We start from the raw sequence: 16,460 nt of genomic DNA, 5'->3' as shown, positions 1-16,460 counted from the left end.
CATTTCAATCCATGTAACAAGGGATCGGCTACAACGTGAGCCAACGAGGGGAAATATAAGAAGCCCCTTCACCAACGGTCAGAAAATCTAGATGTTTTCCTCATTTTCCAAAGTTGGAAACAGACAGGGGGAGGAGAGGAAAGTTAAAAACTGCTGCGTGGTCCAGGTGTGGCTGGTCCAGGTCAGATAGGGAGGTGATCCCTCACAGATTACATCTACAGGTGACGGCAGCGTGGATCAGATGACAGCGCAAAGCAGGTGTGTGAGCGTCAATGTGTAAAAGGTTTCACTTATTTCTCCTTGATTTAAACACAGTTATTTATAGCTTTTGTTATATTCTGGTCATTTTCAATGGAAGTTTAAGTCTATAAGTATATATATACATATATATATGATTGTATTTTATATTTATAGGTTATATATTGCTTGTACTTTGGTATATTTTGTCTACCTCGCCTGTAGCTTATTTTTGATCTTGTTTTTACCTGACTACAATTAATACTGTCTCTGTGTAAGGATGCTACTGGATATCCTGAATTAAATAAGGTCTAAATCTAACATTAGATCAGATTCAACTTTATTGTAACATTACACATGTAGAGGGATGGGCATCGGTAACCGATTCTGTTAAAAAAAAAAAAAAAAAACGGTTCCAACTACTTTTTGTGCCAAATCTTTACGTGCAACTTATGCAGCACCGTAATTTCAAGATGAAGACTTGTTGACGACGTATGGAATTAAATACAGAGAGCCGTGTGTTCAGCCAGTGCAGCTAATCGCTAAGTCTCAGCAGAGCAGAGCTAGTGAGGATCCAGTGAACAATTTCCTGCTTGTTTTCTTAAACAAGCTTTTATCTCTTGTTTAGAAACTCAATAAAATTGCTGTGGTTTACACGAAACCACAAATGCCTACTGTTTCTAAACCAAACATTCACCGGAGGAATTGATAAAAGTATCAGATCGATGAGCAGAATCCATAATGACGTCCATCCCTGCACATGTACACTTATTTAAAGTGTCCATGTGCATCTATTACAGCTCTGTCCCAAGACAATCTGATTGGCCAGATGCAGAATCAGTTCCTAACGGAAAGACTCCAGATCAACTTTCCACCACAAAATAAAAAGTTGTGGCCAGGGGAGTTGGTCTGGCTTCCAGTCTACTCTGGTTTATGGCCAGTTTGGTTTCATTTTGCAATTATTCACAGGCAAATGAGGAAGTAGCAGAGCACGTAGCTAGCTGACGTTAGCCTGTTTTCTGACTCTTTCTGACTCTCCAAAATGACAGAGACCAACCCTCATGTTCTTAAGAGTTCGAGTTAAAACCTCAAACACACATAAATGGTGCAGACAACAAGATGAAATATGACTTAAATGATCTCATCGTTTCATCTGGTCCTATTTTGGTTACCTCCCAGGTAGAGAAGAAGATGAGGAATGGCTTTTTTTGCTCAGTCTGCCATATTGCACAACTAATGTCACAACTTTTCCATCGCTCTGCCAAGAGCTAAAACTTCTTCCCGCTCAGTTTTCATCTGCAAAGGCTGCAAACTGAGCAGAAGAGTCATTTGGATGCAACGATGCTTCCATTTTTCTTGCATGCATGGACGTCATTTTTGACATTAGGGTCGAGATTTCCTGCAGAATGAAAAGCCCGGCGGTCACTTCTGCTTCAGATTTTTTTTTTTTCACCGTGTAGTTTGCACCAACTGCCTGGCCTCAGCTAGCTAAAAGGGGCATGGCCTTTGTATCCTCTTCACTAAGACGCTAAACAAGAATAGACTCGCAAAATGTGGAAATCACACATGAGTCATTAAAGAAAAGTTTCAACCGAAACGAACCAAAGAAGAGTGAGACTTCTCAGACACATATGTACATGTACAATCAAAACAGCCATCGCTCAAATGAGGAAGTAGCAGAGCACGTAGCTAGCTCAGGTTAGCCTGTTTTCTGCCTCCCCTCCAAAACAATGGAGACGAATCCTCATATTCTTAAGAGCACGAAGTTAAAGCCTCAAACACACATAAATGGTGCTGAAAACAAGATGAAATATGACTTAAATGATCTCATCGTTTCATCTGGTGCTATTTTTGTTACCTCCCAGGTAGAGAAGAAGAAGAAAAATAAGAAGAATTCCTTTTTTTGCTGAGTCTGCTATATTGCACAACCAATGCAACAACTTTTCCCTCTTTCTGAAAAACTTCTTCCCGCTCAGTTTTTGCAAATTTGCATTTAGGTGGACCAACATTTCCATTTTTCTTGCATGCACGGACGTCGTTTTTGACATCAGGGTTGAGATTTCCTGCAAAATGAAAACCTCAGCGGTCACAGATTATTTTTTTTTTCTCTCCCCCGGTGGAGTTTGCACCAACTCACTGGCCCCAACTAGCTAAAAGTGTCATGGCTTTTGTATCCTCTTCGCTAAGAGGCTAAACAAGAATAGACTCGCAAATCAGGAGGCCACTGAAACCATTACTGCAGGGAGAGAGGGAGCCTGGAGGTGAAGAAAGAAGGAGGAGAGGGAGGGAAAGGAAGGAGGGTGGCTACTCTGCGATTAGTTTAAGAATGTGTGTGTCGCGGGTGAGTGCAAACACACACAAACACACACACACACACACACACACACACAGTGCACACTGCAAGCTGTTTTCTTAACACCGGGGTGGACTGTGTATTATCTCCAGCCCCGTGATTACTCGGTGACCCTAAAGGCCAGAGATCTGACCCGAGAGCACGATCCCGGAGAAGGGGGGGGGGGGAGGAGGACTGGAGGGTGGGGTGGGGGGGACAGGAGGGGAGGGGGGGGAGGACGGGGTGGCGGTGAGACAACGAGGAAGCCAAGCAGATGCCAGGGCAATTAAAGCCACCGGGGAATGTGACGAATGCGGTCAATCTGTCAAACCACCCCTGAAGTCACAATATTACCTCCAAGATATACTGTGGTGCCTGCGGGGCCTTCACAAAGATAAGATGGAGGGGGGGGGTTAGAAAGGGAGGGGCGAGTCCTTTTTCCACCCCCAGCATCACCCACAGCCTCCATATCACCCACTCTATCTCCCCTCCGCGTCCTCCAACACTCCCTATAATTGTCCTTTTCCCCTTCCATTTTCCTTTCAACTCTTCTTCTTCTCCTCCCTCTGCCATCACTCTCCATCTTTCTCCCTCCTCCTCCACCTCCTCCTCCTCAGCTTTTCCAACACTTTTTTTTTTTTTTTTCTCCCCCAATTTCCCTCTCTGTAAACACCTTAGACAAACTGAGGTTAGAGGAAAGAGGACGGAGACAGAGGAGTTTTATAAACCCTCTGGAGGAGGTGACCACGGGCCCCGTTCCTCCGTCCTGGGCTCAGGCCTCAACCAACACACACAGAGGGGCTGTAATAACACAAGTGAAAACATCCTTCTCATTATGTCTCACAGGAGCCGTCTGGTGCGACTCTTCTAAAAAAAAAAAGGGGGGAGACTGTGAAGGCTGCTAAATAAGGTTTGTCTGAGGACACGTTGAAGGACGAAAGCTTCTCCAGGGACGTGGGGGGCAAAAAAAAAAAACAAAAAAACTCCTAAACCAGAGATTCATATCATCGACATGGGCTACGGTTACTTATCTGGCAAGAAAATACATGTTAACGGTCCACTCACCTAAAGTGCCACAGGGTTTGTTCTTGTAGGTGCAGATGTCATACCTAAGAAAAGAACACAAACAATTGAATTAACTACTTTTTTTTTTTTATATATATATATATATTTATATTTGTACAGTTTTTCCTCCACTGGCTCGTTGCCATTTCATTCTTTCCCCGTTTAATCACACGGTCTGGCGAGATATAATCTCAGCCTTTAGCATAACAAAGGCATATGATGAAGTCATGACAGGTTTGGTTCTGGAAAACACCTGGTTCACTCCTGCATCCACAGCTCTCTGCAAAATGTCACTTTAACTTAACACACAGGACGGGCAGAGAGGCTCCGGTCATGTTACGCTCATGTTCTCGCTCTTAGCTCACATGCAGGTAATCCAAAAATAAATAAATAAATAAATAAATAAAAGGCCAGAACACTTTGTGCTTGGATGCTTAAGAACACATCATACGTTTCTAATGAATAATCCAATTGCTCCTAAAGCTTTTAATCTATTAAAACCAAGGGCACTGCAAATTTAATTTCATTCTCCCTCCCCCTCCCTCCTTCTGAATTCCTCCCTCTGTCTCCGTTCTCTGTTTTGTTTCTCCAAACCAACGAGGGACATTTGTTTAGATTTATTCAGCTTTAATTTCCCTTTTTTTTTTTTGTCTTAAACGTGACCAAGACTTGATCCGATGCGGAGGCCGATGACGAAGGGGCAGCGGAGGAGGTCGGCGTTAATGAAGGAATGGTGAGTTATTTCAACGCGCTGTGCAGGGTCAATGAAGAACTGCAGGGAACATTTTTTGTGTTTACACGCACAGATTACTCGAGCTATGCTCAAAATTCGACTTTCTGAATGTGGTATTTGTCCCAGTTTACATGGAACAGAGAAAATCAAATTACTGACAGGAACATGTCCTTTTCCTCCTCCACACTAGGTGGCGATATGTGTCTTTTCAGCAGGTTATTATCTTTCTGTTTGACCTATTACATCATACAATAAACAACAAGAGTCATTCATTTGTCATTTCAGACGACAACAAGATGGATAATAGTTCAGCTTTTTTAATCTTGTACACAATGTGTGCGCTACTTATGATGCAGATAGATGGCGCTATCTCTCAGGTGGTTCTTCTACCAACTCTGTTTACCTTCTTCTTCTGCAACCGTCTTTCTAGGGTGTTTTTGTTCCAGGGACACATGTTGTCCAGAGAAAATCATTTCCAATCGCATCATCTGGGTGAACTCTGATTTCAGTGGGAGTAACGAGTTTACATGTTTACATGCACCGAAGTTGTCCAGTTAAAGTCAGATTAAGGCAGTAGTTAGTTTTTTCATGTGCATGAAAACAAAACTACCAACAAAACACAAAACTTAAATATCCCAATAAAAACTGGAAATGGAAATGCCCACATTTCTAAAAACCCCTGAAATGTGTAAAGCTAAAACACTTTTATTCTCGTGAGGTGGTTTTTCAGATGATCGATGTAAACACTTATTGCAAAAGTGCGAAAGAGTGTAATGGAAACGCAGCTAATGTCTACTTCCACAAAGCCCTCTGTCCTTGTAATAAAACCATTAACCATTACACCGGAGGAGAGCAAACGTCCAGAAAATATATTTGACCCTAAAGAAGAAGGCCAAACCTTTGGTATTTTATCATCATTTTATCACTAGCTGTTGGCTAGGCTAGTTAGCTGGCGACTTTTAGTGTTTTACTTTCGTTGATAGGTAGAGGGAGAAGTGTTGGTTCACTTCTTCTTAACCACTGCTGTTGGCTAGGCTAGTTAGCTGGTGTCTTCCTAGCTTACTGCTAGCCTGCTGGTTGGCTTTTCAGTTGGACTGTGTATTTATGAATGCGAGCAAGCCCCAATTTTCACGTTTTTATAGCATCAAAACGTCTCCTTCTGCTTTTTCTGTCTTAATGGTGGTTAGCTAGCGTCAAAGCTGGTGGTAGTAGTTGATCGTCATCCAATGCTACCACCTTTATCCAACAAAGTCCACTCAGGTTTAAAGGCTGCAGCCAAGCAACAACAATAAAAGTTTAAAAGAAAAGTTTCCCGGAGACAAATCTTCCAGAGAGGTTTAGGGACTTTACGGCGGAGTTAGATGTATGAGCTCTCTTCTCCAAACTACATTAACTTTTACTTAAATAAAGATTTACTGGACTGAATCCAGTCGACTCCAGGAGAAGACAAGGACAAGGACTCAGTATTAAATTTGCTAAGTTTGCCATTATTTACCAATGCAAGCAAGCAATGCACGGCGCTGGTTTGCAATCAGGAGCAACAACAAGGAGGTTCCAGCCTAGAACATTAGACGCCATCGCTGCTCTTCTTAAAGGTTTAAATATCAGATGCTACCAGAGGCAACGCTGACACTACGAACTGCAGCAGCCTTCCTAAACATGAATGGGCTGGTGATGTATACTGGTTCTACGAGGTCTGTAAAAACAATGTGCTATCACATTTCTCATCTCCCTGCCAAAAAAAAAAAAAAAAAAAAAAAAAAAGGGAAAGCCCGTGAGATAAACTCCATGACCACTGCATGTAGTCTCTTCTCGCCGGCAGCCTCCGGTGCTTCTGCTTACTAAGTGAAGCTAAAACTAATAATAAAAACAGAAGCCAACGGAGCTGGAGAACGTCAGCTGACAGGCAACAGCCGAGAGAGCACCTCCGATTAAAAGGCTGTTTTGTACAGAGTCCAGAAAGTCAAAAATCTTGGCTTTAGCCTGCGTCAATCACATAAACGTATCCTCTTTAGCCAGTGGCGTGGAGGAGATGCACTTTAGTTGCTAGGCTATGTGGCCAAAACAGATCTGGCAACAATGGGGCCTATTCTAGGTAATGACAGAGTTTTTTCTGTTTTGTAGTAACACCCTTAACATAAATTGCAGGTTGACAGGTTAGAGTGCGTCTGCAGCAGAACGGAGCTCTTTATTCACTTCGGCTTTAACAGCTACAGGTAATGTGTGTGTGTGTGTGTGTGTGTGTGCGCATGGGAACCTGGCCTCCGCAGAAAATATTCCACAACGTATTCCCTCAAAATGAGAAAATAAGCGGCACTTACAAGGAAAAGTGCTGTTAAAATAATACGTCTTCTGGTTCCAGGTTGGACCGGCGCACTGACAACTGAGCAAAATGTGGTTCGTATCTGCAGCCGCGGGCCAAGTCTTACCGGGTGATTAGGACAGCGTTGTCGTGATGAGCCATGCCGTTCTCCGGGATATTGTTTCCATCGCTGTGATGAGACAGGATGGACTTCTGCCACTTACAGAAACTGTCCAGAGACTTGTCAGCGTGGTGATTAATTTCCAGGTTTGGCTGCAAAGGACACACACGAAAACACGGTACAGTGTAGAATCCAAGTTCAACTGAACCAGACCGAGTAATACGACACAAACATGCTGCCACAGTACATTACAGTATTATGTTATCACGCTGTGTCAAACTCTGATGGACTGTTTCATGATGTGTTGTGTCGTCTTAAATATAGTCACATTTATACAGATTGTTGTTCTGTATTTGTGTCATTCTGAGTCAGGTTATCGTATCGTACTGTTTTGTATTGTATTGTATTGTGTCACATTGTTTTAGTTAATTTCATTGTATCTAATCTTATCTTGATTTCTCGTAGCTTTGTTTTCTTTTGTCGTATTGTATCTCATCATATGTCATTGTTTTGTTTTGCTTCACATCACATCAGTGTTGTTTTAATGTTGTATTGTTAGGTATTTTTTAACTTCCTATTTTTTGTATCGTATAGTGTAGCATATTTCATCATATTGCATCGTTTCCTATAGCGTCTATTCTATGATTTAGTTTAGTTTTCACATTGTATTGTATTGTATCGTTATGTATCTTAAACATATTATTGTTTCTTTTTTTGTATTCCCTTTTGTATTCCATATTTTTTTGTATTGTATAGTACTGTAACACATTTCATCATATTGTATTGCTTCCTATAATTTGTTTTGTTTTGTATCGTATCGTGACGTATAACTTACCATTGTATCTTTTGTACTTTACCGTTTTCTTTCGTATTCCATATTTTTTGTATCATATAGAATATTAGCATATTTCATCATATTGTATCTTTTTCTACAGTTTTGTATTGTATGATTTTGTTTTGTATCGTTACAAATTATTGTTATTGTCATTTTTTTGGTATCGTACTTTACTGTTTTCTTTTGTATCACATTTTTTTGTGTCATATTGTATGGTAGCATATTTGATCATATTGTATTGTTTCTTGTAACTTGTATTCTATGATTTTGTTTTGTTTTGTATCGTATCATTATATATCATATAACTTCCAATTGTATCTTTTTTTGTATCATATTTTACCACCTTTTGTATTCCATATATTTTGCATTGTAGTAGAAGCACATGTCATAATTTTTTATCGTTTCCTGCAATTTCATATTGTATGTTTTGTATCGTATCGTTTAGTTTCACATTGTATTGTATAATCTTCTTTAGTTTGGTATCATATCACATCGTATCATATTGCGTCATATTGTCATGTACAGATTTGTGTTGTTTTGTATCTTAACATATCGCCACATATTACTTCATATTGAATCTTATAGTTTTTGTGTGGTAACTTATTATTTTGAATCAGATATTGTAGCCTAGAGTCTAATTGTATCATGTTGCATCGTATTATTTCGTATGATATCGTGGCTGTGTCTGTAGTTTGCTGTGGGAAACGCACTGGAGAAGACTTTTAAGGCTAAGTGGTCAGGAAACATGACTAAGGGGCCACCATGGTGACCAAGTGGTGTAACGTAAACCTTAAACCTTCCAGCACTGGTTAAACTAGTATCAACACCGAGCGAAGTCTCACTGTTTACACGGAAACGTTTGGGCCTGATGCTACTTTCAGAGCCGCTCTGACCTTTCTAGAAAAAAACAGATGGTAGAAAGATGCTGTTTCTCCCATCACACATGTACAGTGTACAAATCCTCAATGGAAGCCCCCTGAAGGGAAGAAGCCCGAGCACATCTTTCATCTGAAGTGGTGGCCATATGTTAAGTCCCCCCCCCCACCACCATAAAATACTGCCGCTCACTCACGCCATGCTCCAAAAAAAAAACCTTTTTCTTACTTGATCTTCAGTCAGAACAATCAGCCTGGTCACAATGATGTTCACAACATTTCCTAGACTGGCATCACGGTAAAGTTTGGCAACCTGACCTCCAGAAAAGAAGAAAAGACACAAAGTCAGACAACTAGACGACGTTTCGGCGTCCGCCGGCGAAGGGGGAAAGCGGCGGGTGGAGAAAAACAACAACTTACAATATTCATCACGGACAGGATGTAGTGCTCGATGTCTTTGCGCCCGTGGTAGCCGACCATCATCTTATCAGCGACCACGAGCGTCTCCACGAAGCGCTCGGTGCTGACGGAGCGCCGCTGCCTGTGGGTGCTGTTTGACGGCTCGCTGTCGTTTTGAGGGACAGAGGACGGGTGGACAGGGGAGGGTGTGCTAATCTGGCAAGGTACACTGCTTTTAATGAGGTCTGAGGACGACAAGACGGGCGAGGGGGGGGGAGACAGGTTAGGGATTCAGGAAACGACAATCAAGAGTTATGACACACGGTCTGTTGGAGAAAGCTGGTTTGTGTATGATGGATGCAGATAGAGAGTCTGCCCCTTTGAACCTTGCAGCTAAAGCCTTTTGTTTTATGACCCAGATGCTCTGGGAAAAAAGCTATAAGATGGTACATGTTAGGGCACGCTAGCTTCCCCGGCGATGACAGCCTTCGCTGTTTCTTATAAGACCTTGGCCCAAATACCTAAATATCCACCTGGTTCTTTTTTTCCAGTTCGTCACATCTCAGGAGACGCCGGCCGCAATTTGGACGGAGCTGAGCAGCATGAATTTTTAAAAAATCCAAACACGATTTTTCAATTCTATAAATAGGATTGTTTCGCTCCTATAGAGCCAAGCTGGAAAGCTGTCAGGTTAAAAGGTGTCCAGGCCGGGAGCAGCTACAGCGCACACAAGAGCCCCCGGTCACGTCTACCAGAACCTGGGCCTAGAACCAAACCAGCACTTCCTCCAACCTGCTATGTATAGTTATTCCTTTACGTCAGTTCCACCCACACACACACAGAGTCCAACCCAGATGGAGGTTCACCAACCTGAAATGCCACAGCTGAACTCCTGGCTATGCTCTTGTGGTGAGGGAATGGCAGACATTTTATAAATAACATGTTGCTGTGCTTCTTCCAGGTTCCATTCGCTGGAGGTGGTGGAGGATATGTTCTTTAAAGGCTCTATTAAATACTGTTCTTCCTCTGTTGTTATGACGCCGTGCTTGTCGGGGGAGAAAACCAATGAAAGAAACAGGTTAGAAGCAAAATCCAAACATAAAAAAATGCAAAGACAAGTTTATGTTAACGATGGAATCGTCTGATTTTAAACACAAATTTAATTTTTCCTGCAGCTATTCACACACTGGGGCACAGCTAGCTTGGACGTTGCTAGTTTTCTGTGCAGCTGCAACACAAAGTATCTCAGGTAAATGTGCACAACTTCCTCCTTTTCTGTCTTTTTTATACTTTAAAGCTTTTGGACTTAGCATGTTGCCGCTAAAGCTAATGCTACCTGGCGCTTGGTTGACTTCCTCATCCCTTTCAACCTCCTGAGCTTTAATTTGCTATGCATTTTTTAATTTCTGCAAGGTATTTGGGATCAGTAGGACCTAAGAAGTAAAAAACCAAGCATCATCTTTCAACAGGAAGTAGTAAAAAAAAAAAAAAAAAAATGTCCTCATATGTGGACACTGGGATTATATTAGTATTTATATTATAATATAATGAAGTCACCAATGTGTGACAAAAAATATAAAACTGTGTATTTTAATACCTGAACATGGCTGAGCAAACCCAGAATTGCGAACAATGGAGTCCCAACGTCCTCAAACAGTACTTGCTAATTAGCTACGTTGTAGCTTGTTGCTACTGATATCAAACTAGAAATAAGCATAAATAAATAAGTTTTAACCGTAGAATTTGATCAGGTTTCCTCCCGTGATCGTCTTTAGAATGAATTGCTATCATGTTTTTACCAACTAGTGTACTGACCCTATGCTACCACTAGATAAGACTAAAGTGTCCACTAACGAGGACAACGGGTTTAAATGGAGTCGATAAGCTGCCATAAAACTTAAAACTTAACGTCCGCATGTGAGGACGCAGGGTCTCAGGAGGTTAAATGAAACTTGTCGTCGCATGCCACACCCTTATCGGAAAAGTTGTGAATACCACAAGAGGGCGCTGTTCGTACGGCGCGCACACGAAAAAGAAACGGGAACTCCTAATATTACGAGGACCGTTGACCCACTGGACGGTTTTTAAAGACTCATTTATATAAACCTCGTTCTGGCATCGGGTTCATGATGTTGGCCGACCGATAGATTTGCTCAAGTTGTGGATTTATGATTCATTTTACTGCCGTGCTCCATTCTTTTATGTTTTGTTTGTACTTTTTTCCTCTTTTATGGCGTTTTATTCGTTTTTTGGACCTCTCTGCGTAAACTAAGGTAGATGTTGGACAACAGATCCATTTCTGCTGCGTTGCATTATGGGAAATGTAGGATTTTTTTTACGCCGTTAAATTCCCTATTTGTTGGTTCTAATTAGCCGGAGTGTGCCTGTAATCACGCGGCCTCCTTTCCCTGAATCGGGATGTTTTCACACATCCAGTGCATTAGTCACTTATCTGCAGTCAAATTTAACAACCCCCGAGCAATCAAACACATCAAGACTAACATTTAAAACATTCCTCCCTCTCTCCCCGTCGTTGCTCCCTCTGGAGCGTAAAGACCTTTCAGGCTGGGTTTATAGGAAACACTGGCTTGGCTCAGTAAAAACTAACAATAAAAGCAATTAAGCACATATCACACTAGCAAACATTTCTGATTTGGGGTTTTAATAGCGCATGATGTCAAGATCTCAAACGGCCCAGACAGCTGATTACATTAAAACACACACACACACACACACACACACACTGAGAGGGTTTTTATTTTTTCCATTTTTGGTGCTGTAAGTAAAAAAGAGCAAACACTAATTCAATTTATGATGCTCGGTGCAGGACTTGCCAACACATTTGGCCACATGTTTTCTCCACATGATTACATTTGCCAATATGCAGCAGGCCATTTCTTTTCTCTTTCTTTTTTCTTTCTTTTTTTTTTTTTTTGCATCTCCTTCTTTAGAGTTATTCTGGAGAAAGGAGGCATAACAGCTATTAAAGTCTCTCCCAACTGTTTGATTAGAGAAAGAGACACTGCACACACACACACACACACACACACACACACTCGTTGGTTAATTAGACGCCTTATTAGAGGCCGTTTTAGAAACGTGGAGCAACATCTGGACGTTTAGGACCAGGTGAAGACGTGTGATGTTTAAGCCCTGATGCTTATCACTAATGGAGCATAGGTCTGCAACAGGTGGTAGTGCAGGGAGGGGGGGGGGGGGGGGTCACAAAATCTTTGGTTGATTAGACATTTTTTATATATTTTTTTTTTAAATTTTCTCCCACAAATGTAAATTTCCATGAAAAAAAATTAACATGAAACCAGGAGCCACACTAGACCTGTCAATCTAAACCTGCTGTGCACAGTAGGCCACGCCCCTCTCTCTGCTGAGCCAATCACGAGGCTGGATATTACACGCTGAAATCCAGACACATGCTGCAGAAGAGAAGCTGATTCACTGTCTCTATTACATTTAGCTATGTTTAAAGGTAAAGCTATGTATGTTTATGGCAGTCGTACATTTGAAATTTGAGCCTGTATTATTTGAACAGCTTAATTTATAAATAGCACTAGTTTATTATAGAACACATATAGCAGGGAGGGGGTCTCTACTTAATGTCTCCATCAGTTTGGGATCCTTGGCCTGATGAACGTCCCTGTAATCGAGCGTCTACATGAGCTGCCTGTTACCGTTAACCCTCCGGTCTGAGGCTCCGTGACGGCGCCGTGAGTTCGCGCCACTCACCAGGCCTTTGCAGTTGCTGAGCGCCACCCTCGTCGTGCTGTGCTGGTCCTGCAGGAACCCGACGTAGTGGCAGTTGTCCACGGCGTCGTGCCTCCACTCCAGCCCGTCTCTGCCCCAGTACTCCACCGCGAAGTGCCTCGACACCAGGTGCGGGTTGAGAGTCAGGTTCAGGTGAAAGTGCTTTCCGTAGGCCGACAGTCTGTAGAAGAGCCGGGGCTCCAGCGGGGGGTCCAGCGCGGGCTGGGGGCCCACGATGGCGTCCGCCAGGCCTCGTCTCCGTCGGCCCGGCCGGTGGTGCTTCACAGTGTAGCTCAGGAACTCTCCATTCTCATCCACCCGCACCGGGACAGTTAGCTGGTAGTGCTGCAGGTAGGACAGGAACTCCTCTTTTACCGGATGAGGGGTAGGGATGGGGACGGAAGGAGGGAGGGAAGAAGAGACACCAATCATGTGACAAGTGACACCTAATCAAAGTTGCCAAAGCCTCCCAGACGCCCCGTCATACCTTGAGAGTTGTGCGAAAGTCTGTTGACGCTTTGAAATTCAGAAGCGGCCATCACCACCAGGCTCAGAGTCCAAGTCAGCGTCTTCCACAGAATTTCCATAATTCAGGGAAAGATGTGACATGGGGTGGGATGGGGGGGGAAAAGGGGGAGGTGGAGGGGTGGGGGGGGTGAAGGGGGAGGTGGAGGGGTGGGGAGGGAGAGAGAGAGAGGGCGCTGCAGACGGGTTAAAATGCTACGCTGCGTCACACCATAACAAGTCCATGGTTCTCGTCTCCTGCGCTTGAAATTCTCTCGCAGTCGAGTCGGAGGCTCATCCAGGTCTCAGATTTCTCCTGAAGGCGAGCAGCATTTCCACATCTCGCTGGCCCCTGGATTCATGTCAGCCGCTCGCAGAAAACACCGTAATCCATCAGACGCAGTCAGTCTCAGGTGTAACTCCAAACAGGAAGCGCTATATTGGAAACTTGTCTTGACTGATCCATCTGCATTCCTGCTCGGAGGAAATCAAGCTCAGGTTATCGATCGGTTCTTAAAACATGCTGCTTTTAACCTCCTATCACTGCAGCCTTTTCAGGACATAGTCAAAGTAAACTGGTCTTGGTCTCTTTTTAAAGTCAAGACTCTGAAGTTTCTATCACAAAAGTCAGAATCACTCTAAGTGGTTTTGCTCTTGAGGAATCAAAGTTAAAAAATTGGTCAATTATCAATGAAACCAGATGAAAATGACATATTACATCATGCAGCATTAACTCGTGTCCAGAGCTCTGATTGGTCCAAAAAGCTGCTGACGCCCGATAAACCACTATATTAATAGCGTCCATGGGAAACTGAGTACTTTGACATGTCATTATTAAAATGTTCATTCATTCATACAATATAAATACTGAAGCTGTGTGATGTGTAAAAGCCACAGCTTAGATATTTGTACGTATAATGTGTTCACACATGGGCAAAATTTGTGTCTCTTCCAAACTGAATGACTATCAATGGTTAGAAAACAGGTACAAAATGAAAAATTAACCATTTTATTGTCCACTACTACTACAAAAAGGTCAACTGTGGGGTTACAATGCCAGTCAAAGGGTTAAGGACTAAATTTACTCATAAACTAATGAGTTAAAGTCACTTCATTCATTCGAGTATTTAAGAAAAATCAGAGGTAGAGAAAGTAACTTTACTCGAGTACTAATTTAAAGGCACAAAACTGCACATTTCCATCTTAACCTTCCACTCAAACGCTTCTAATTCAATCAATTTACTGTTTTTTTGGCCAGAAATCAGAACAATTACGCAAGTAAACTTTATGTGGAGTAGTCGAGTACTAGAGTAAATGATTTTGCTTCAGATTCTTGTTTAAATGAATGAAGGATCTGTTATGAAGAGATGTTTACATATTTTTTACAGTGTAGAAAAGTGACTCCAGTTTGAATCCAGCTGTTTAAGTTGAAGGTTTTATCTTATGAACGCGTTTTTATGTAAATCCTAAAGGTGCATTTAGTTGCAAAGTGTATTAAAATGACTAATTTTGCACACAAAGCTGTAAAAAGTCACTTTCTCGTGTCAGCAAAGACTTTACAGCGCTATAAACCTCATAAAAAGCTGCACAAGAACCAATCAATTAATCGACTAACTGTTGCAGATCCATCGTAAACACGTCGTTAGTTGCAGCTCCGGTGTGACTGGATATGTTGCGGCTCTCACTCTGCACATCATTTGACACGGCGCTCATTTTTTCTAACTTACATTTGCGCCTCATCAGTTAAACACCGATGACAGTTTAATGACAACACCGAGGCTGAAAGCGACGCATAAATCTCCACCGTGCGCACTGATCTAATTTCTTTTTTTCTTCTTCTTCTTCTTCTTCTTCTGGTTCCACTTCTTCTACTACACACGCTGACGCGCTGCACGGCAGCATGCGCAAACTAGACTCGTATAAACAAACGTCAGCGGATCCCCGGTGATAGAGGGATGATGATGTCAAAAGAAACAGAGTGGAGAAGCTTTTCTTTTCTTTTCTTTTCTTGAGGGAGGTGGGGGTGAAAGGAGGGGGGATTTAGCGCGTATTTCTTCAGCTGCGGAGCTCCGAGCGGTCCAGACAGACAGACACACAGACAGCGCTACCTACTTGGCCACTCTGACCCAGACAGTTGGCTGCCGGCCCGCATGCATTACACCGGCATCTCGCATACGAGCCTGAAGGAGCGCCTGCGAATCAAAATAAACGGTGCGTTCGCTGCGTAAAAGCCGAGGGACAAACTTTACGCTCTGCAAATTGTTGACACCAGCGCGTAAACGTCGCCAAATATGCGAAAATGTGTAAACGCAACTCGGCACAAAGAATACGAGGCTGTGAATTCTGGTTTGTAAACCGCTGCTCCGACATAAATAAATATATATATATATATATATAAACTACAGCAAAGACAAGGTCCCCGTTCTCAACATGCGACAGGAGGGATAGTTAGGAGATATTTACCACGCTCATCCTCACTGTCAGCTCCGGTCCAAGCGTTGAAGGGAGAGCCCGGGACAAAAGACTCCTGCAGACTCCCCTCAAGTTCCGCGCACAAACTTCCTCCGCTCTCCTCTTCTCATCTCCCTCTAAGCTCTCTGGCCATCCTCTGGATCTGGGCTGAGAGTCTCCGCTTCAGCTCCAGACTGCCCGAGGAGCAGGAGCAGCAGCAGCAGCAAAGGATCTGAGCACAGGAACAAAGTTTGAGCTCCTCCAGCAGCCAGAGACTACATTCAAGACTCTGTGCTCAGGGTCTGTGGCTCAGGCTGGATTGGAAAGGTTAAGACAGGGGGGGGGAGAGAGAGAGGGAGAAAGTGCATCCAAACACCAGCAACAACAACAAAAAAAAAGTTTGGCTTGGAGCAGCGCCTCCTCACTACATTGCAGAGACCGGGTTATGTCTCAGTCCCGGACAGCTTCAAATTGGCAGCTTTTTCAGGGGGTGGAGGTGACGTCATTGCAGATGTGCTCTCTTCCATCAGCCGTGCGCATGTCTGTCAGTACCGCCCCGAAATAACACCTCAGCAGCTCCTCGGACGAAAGATCTCAGGACCAATGACATGACACAATGACATCCATGTCAGTTACCGGACTCCTACACTGTAAAAATATACAGCGTAATATATTACTTTGCAGATGACACACGAGTTTACTTAAAAACGCACGTTATAAGCTTATAAACATAACAAATTTGACTGAAATAATATATATTTTTTTCACCTTGAATAAAAGTAGCATTTATACACTGTAAAAATATATACCGTAAAATTTACTTTACAGATGACACGCGAGTTTA

The 16,460-nt window shown here is 42.8% G+C and overlaps 1 protein-coding gene across 1 annotated transcript in view; it reads right to left on the bottom strand.

Moving 5' to 3' along the window:
• Positions 1-16,193, bottom strand: part of adamts6 (ADAM metallopeptidase with thrombospondin type 1 motif, 6) — a 67,063-nt gene extending 50,870 nt beyond the window's left edge. The window contains exons 1-8 of the mRNA XM_047570681.1: positions 15,629-16,193; positions 13,149-13,639; positions 12,644-13,029; positions 9,770-9,944; positions 8,921-9,144; positions 8,730-8,813; positions 6,797-6,942; positions 3,635-3,678 (exon numbers count right to left, since the gene is read on the bottom strand). Coding sequence (XP_047426637.1) covers positions 3,635-3,678; positions 6,797-6,942; positions 8,730-8,813; positions 8,921-9,144; positions 9,770-9,944; positions 12,644-13,029; positions 13,149-13,248 — 1,159 coding nt within the window. The 5' untranslated portion in view covers positions 13,249-13,639; positions 15,629-16,193. The remainder of the gene's footprint in view (positions 1-3,634; positions 3,679-6,796; positions 6,943-8,729; positions 8,814-8,920; positions 9,145-9,769; positions 9,945-12,643; positions 13,030-13,148; positions 13,640-15,628) is intronic.
• Between the last annotated feature and the right edge of the window lie 267 nt (positions 16,194-16,460).

This window comes from Mugil cephalus, chromosome 19 (assembly GCF_022458985.1).
Source record: "Mugil cephalus isolate CIBA_MC_2020 chromosome 19, CIBA_Mcephalus_1.1, whole genome shotgun sequence".
Lineage (NCBI taxonomy): Eukaryota > Metazoa > Chordata > Actinopteri > Mugiliformes > Mugilidae > Mugil > Mugil cephalus.
This window is presented reverse-complemented; position numbering and strand designations above follow the sequence as displayed.